A 5,560-nucleotide genomic window follows, 5' to 3' on the forward strand; every position below is an offset into this window, starting at 1 on the left:
GAAGAGAAGAAAAGAAGGGTAAAGGAGAAGGAACGAGAAAAGGAAGAAGAGAAGAAGAAGACTGACGTGACGGTGACGCGTGCTGAAGAGATGAAGGGCTAAAAGCTGGACATCTACCAGATGAAAGAGAAGGAGAAGAAGAAGAAGGAGAAGAAGAAGAATGAAGGAAAAGAAGAAGAAAAGAGAGAAGTTGTATCTCATCTGTGACGTACTTAAGAGGCCAATAGGCTCCGGGCGTAGGGAGATGAGGGACGGAGGAGATCTCTGGCTAAAGAGAGTTCGTCGTATATAGACAGAGAGTGTGTGTGAAAGAGAAGGGGCGAGAAAAGAAGCCAAAGAAATGACTGCAATGTATGTGAATCTCCTTTGTCTGGAAAGTATCGAGAGACATGTTTACATAGGCAGAAAGAGAGACGGACAGAAGGAGAATTAAGTCTATGTATACACATAGATATGTTAGACCCAAATAAAGATCTACATATCTAGATAGATCGTGATACAAGGCAATCGCTCCGTGGCTGTCCTTTATGCTGATGCATGCAGACTGTCTTTTCTTTTTCCTTCTCCTTCTAATTCTTCTTCTTCTTCTCATCCTTGTTGGGTTAAGATTCTCTCACACACCGTCAGAGCCATTCTTTTTTCCCTCCTCGTCCTCCTATTGCACCTCACCCTCGTCATCCATTCATCTTCGTGCCACCCCTAAAAGACACACATACACGCACACTCCACATATCTATATATCTATATACACTTCTGTCTGCATTTGTATCTATTTATGTGTCTCTGTATAGAGGTGTACGTACAGGCTGAGTATGTGGCTCTGTGATGTACAGCAGCAGACCATCACCTGTCAGATCCACTCGCCACTTCTCTCTTTCATTCCTTCCTTCTTTCTTTGGATCTTTTCTTCTCTTCTTCCTCCCTTTCTTCCTTTGTTTTCGCTCTTCTTCTTCCTCTTCTTCTCTGCTTTTCTTCTTTCTCTCTTCTCTCTTACCTCTTTCTTATTCGACCCTTTCTTTCTCTTTTCTTCATTTGTGTATGCTATTAGATAGGACAGAGGGTCCGTCAGCTTCGCCAGCGTTTGTATCGTCTTCGTTTCTACGATCCAGAGACAGGAGTCGACTATGGTGTATCAGGGACCCAGACAGATCGATATGAGATTGCGTCAGCCGCCTATTTCTTCAACTATATACGCGATCCTGAGGCGGCATTACTATGGGGAAAGAGAATTAAGAGAACAAGAAGAGGAGAAAGGACAGCCGCGACGATAGCTCGTCAAAGCGAAAGAAGCGAATGCCCTTCTTCTTGTATGAGTTCGAAGGATACCAGTAGAAGTAGAAGAAGAAGGAGAGCATCAAGAGAAGACGATCTTCAGGATAATAAGACTCATCCTGTTGTTTCTCCTCTTAAAGACGTTAGCTCTTCTCCTGTATTGTCTTTCGATACGGAGACGTGTTCTCGTAGACCTCGAGGATCTTTCTCTTCTATTCCTGTAGCAGACAGGCACGTGCAGAATGAAGAAGAAGAAGAAAAGAAGAGGGCGAAGAAAGAGAGAAATAAATCAGAGAGAATAGAAGATGGTGCTAAACACCCCACAGAGAAGAAGGAGGAGATCTCGAGTGATATGCCTAGAGAGAGCACGACAAGAAGAAGAAGAGCAGATGAAGAGAAGAAGACTAGAGAGGTACAATCTTATCGACCTAGTTGTCTTCACGTCACACGTTCTTCTTCATCTTCTCCATCTCCTCCTTTCGTCTATTCCCTTTCGCCTTCTTCTTCTTCTCCTTCTTCCTCTTTACAGAGAAGAAACAAGCTAGTCAAGATGATAAAGAAAGAAGAAGTGGATCAAGATGAAGACTTGCATGCTTCTCTTTGTACGAAGGCATTCTCACCTGTAGAAGCGATGGCATGTCTAGCTAAGATGGTCTTCTTTCAAAGCAATTGTCCCCGAGCTCCTCTTCTTCCTTCACTGACTAGACACGGAGCTAGCCAATCGATGAGGCTGAGGAACATCAAGAAAAAGTCGGATCTTCATCTTCTTGAAAATCTGTCTTCTTCTCAAGACGAAGATAAGACCGATCTTCGTTCTAGTAGGAATAGGAATGATAAGTTACTTCTACCATACTCTAAAGAGAAGATGGTCTCTTCTTCTTCTTCGTTCTCGTGTCGAGATAATCTTCTATCTCCAGTTGATGCTTGCCGTTCTCGGCAGTACAGGCATCTCTTAGCCTATTCTCAATACCATTTTAGAAAGTTGCACTTCTCTTGTAGTCACGAAGATTCTCTATCAAGACATCTCAAGAGAGAAGTGATGAGTCTGACATGTCTTTCTTCCTCTTCTCCTATTCCTACGCATTCTGTTCTAAATCCTTATTCTCCCTCTTCTTCTCCTTCTTCTCGCCTCTGTCTTGACTACAAAGAAAGAATGAAAATGAGAGAAGAGTTTCTCTTCTGGAAGTCTAAGCGGCCAAATGTCACAGACGAAGAAGAAGAAGAAGATCAGGATGGTAGCAGCAGGAGTAGTAGGAGTAGTAGAAGTAATAGTGGTAGTGGTGTAGATACACCCGAAGAAGAAGAAGAGGTGGATTCTTATTACCTGCGTGCGAAGTATCATGTTGAGATAGAAAGGAGAAAGAAGGGAAGAAGAAGACGACGAAGAGCAGACGAAAAAGAAGAAAGGGAGAAAGTCTCTCATACCCTTCGTACACGATCGAAACCTTCTTCATCTTTCACCGTAACCGGGAAGAAAGCCCGAGAGAATGAGACATATCAATCTCTCATGTCTTTCGCGTGGGCCTTGTATTGGCAAGAATATCTAGATATGAAGATCCAGTGCCAGTCAGCGAGACAAGAAGCAAAAGAACAGCTCCTCAGAAAGGGGAGAGACAGTGTCTCTCGCTCTCTTATCCGTAGCTTTCTTCACGAAGTTCAAATGAATGAAGACGGAGAAGAATAGAGAAATGCAAGGCCAAAGAGATACCATGAGAAAGAAAGAGAAAGATGAGAAGGGAAGAAAAGCATTTTGTCAGGTGAATAGATGGAGTGTATATACAGTGGGATTCCACGGAGATACCACCGCTTTAGAGAGATAGATAGACGATGGCGAAGAGTCATCCATCATAAGGCTCTCTATGAATCGATAACTAGCCAGATAGCTAGCTAGCTAGCTATCTGTCTCCTGAAGCGTCGATTGAAATGAAGTTGTTGACGTCAACCACTGCCACCACCAGGGATAGAAATTTTTTCTAATAGAGGATAGAAGGGACTGAAGAGAGAAAGGGAAGCATGCAGTTTCTTGGCTGAGCTCTTATGAATGAAGATGGAGACGTTTTTCTTTCTCTTTTGGCATTTCTTGATATCTAGAGATATGGACTTTGTAGAGTCTATGTACAGGAGAGAAATCTGTCCTTTTGTCGGCTGCTCGTTGCTACTCCTAGTGCCACTCTCTCCATCCTCTCTGATAAGTCTTTCTTTCCTTTAGTGCAGGGCTCCCCTCTCCCTCGTGCTGTCGTAGAATGACAATTCTAGATTGACTCTTGCTTAGCATCGAGCGCTATTTCCAGCTGAAGGGTGTCTAGACATGAGCCATCTAGACAGATGTCAGTGACTTCCTCGAACCGACTTCATACAGGCAGGAAGCGAGAATCTTCAGACATGTACCTGGACTCAGTCGTTCTTTCTTGAATAGAGAAAGAGAGGTGCACCTATATAGAGAGACTTCTAGATACATACATCTAGAGAGTGAGGAAGAGAGATACAGAGAACACATATATATGTGCAAGTGCATGGCTATACAACTTTCCTCTCGCTCTCTGTCTAGGCACAGTGAGAGAGTGAGATATCTATCTATCTATCCATCCATGCATGATGCAGTAAGAAGGAACGATAGATGTCTAGGGGTAGATGCTTCTTTTTATGAGAATCGAGGCAGTGTCTTTTTCTTTTGATATGTGCGTCCGTGTATATCTCTTCATCTATCGTGTACGAAATGAGACGAGCCCGTGAATGAATGGAGAGATCTTCTACTGTTTCTTCTTCACGCTCGCTTTGTATCTCCCTGCATCTTCTCCTTCTTATATCGGTACTTGTGCTTTTCTTTTTTAGCGTTCTTCGTTTTCTTTTGAAGAGGTTTTGTCTTGTAGATATCTTGAGATGTCTCCTTTCTTTCTTGTCGCTTTCTTGAATGAAGAGAAAGAAACGATGTGTATCAAAAAAGAATGAAGATATGATACAGATCAAAGAAGCGCTCGTGCGGGGGGATTTTGTGAAGTTGACTGCGACTGAAAGTCTTCAGACAAAGCGATTTGCAGTGTATATACACCTGAACACTGGGGTGACCTTTATCTACGCGGAAAAGAAGAAAAAACACTTCATTCATCTTTCTTTCTCTTCTCTTTCTTCTTCGTTTGGAAGAGAAGAAGAGAAGACAAGATCAGAAGAAGCAGATCCTTGAATGAGTGAAATAAGGGTGGAGAAGAAGAAAGGGGTAGGGATGAAGTAGGGTGTATATACAGAAGAGAAAGGCAGATGGAAGAGTCAGAAAGAGTAAGATAGGAAAGCACAGTTTCTCTTCTTTATCTCTTACCTTTCTCATTCACTTCTATTTCTCGTTGAAGGCTTTAACTAGTACGCTGTCTCTTGAATCTCTCAGGAGACAGAAAGAGAGAGAGATGTCGCAGAACTGCTGTCTCTTCATGCGACTGTCGTGGTATCTTTCCCCTGTAGTCTTTCTGATCTTTCTACCTCTATCTGTAAAGAGACCGACAAGAAGTCTTTCTTCTTCTTCTTACAGCTTCCTACACCTCAATGTAAAGAAAGACAAGAAAAAGAAGAAAACTTCGGCTTCGTAACTAACCCTCTCTCATTCAAATCTGTTCACTCCCTATTCCCTTTTCGGCTTATAGACGGTTTTGACAAATCCTCCCTTTTCAGCTGGTTCTCCGGGGTCTAGCACGGTGCATCTTTCTTTCGTTTCTTTTACAGTGCATGCATTCACTCATTCATTCACCCTATCTCTTTCTTCTTTGAAAAGAGATCTAGAATAAAGGTGGAGAAAGAAGACCAGCTCGTCAACCCTTCCTTCTTCTATCTATCGTCTCAGTATCTTGTACAGAGAGAGGGATAGGCGAAGAGACAGATAGCTAAACAGAAAGATAGCGAGAGGAGACAAGAAGAGATGCAAGATACGAAATGCGTATCACTGCCGAGGAAGGGTGGGAAGATCCTCTCGTCATTCCTCAATCCGTTTCATGGCTGAATCGATTGTCTCGATGCAGTGAATCTGCTCTTCATACGTTCATTCATCCTTTGGTAAAGAGAAGGTCTCTCTACGTGCAAATCTGACCTCTGGTATGGAGTGAGAAAAGAGCGAAGAAAAAAGGGGGAGTTGAATAGGAGCAGTCATCATCTATTTTGAGACGCAAGTCTATCTCTCTCTCGGTGACCAAGGAGGAATGAGGTGTAGGAAATGTCTGCGTTTCATTGGTCTCTGTATCAGTTTATACACAGGTGTATCTTGACCTTTAGGTATCCTACCTATACTCTACAGCTACCTCCACAC

General features: G+C 42.9%; 1 protein-coding gene across 1 annotated transcript in view; it reads left to right on the forward strand.

Moving 5' to 3' along the window:
• Positions 1 to 4,310, forward strand: part of CSUI_009802 (rna-dependent rna polymerase rdp) — a 4,515-nt gene extending 205 nt beyond the window's left edge. Inside the window, exon 2 of the mRNA XM_068069911.1 lies at positions 1,049 to 4,310. Within this exon, the coding sequence (XP_067918112.1) occupies positions 1,049 to 2,956 (1,908 nt within the window). The 3' untranslated portion in view covers positions 2,957 to 4,310. The remainder of the gene's footprint in view (positions 1 to 1,048) is intronic.
• Positions 4,311 to 5,560: the final 1,250 nt, after the last annotated feature.

This window comes from Cystoisospora suis, assembly GCF_002600585.1.
Source record: "Cystoisospora suis strain Wien I chromosome Unknown contig_6065, whole genome shotgun sequence".
Taxonomy (NCBI): domain Eukaryota; phylum Apicomplexa; class Conoidasida; order Eucoccidiorida; family Sarcocystidae; genus Cystoisospora; species Cystoisospora suis.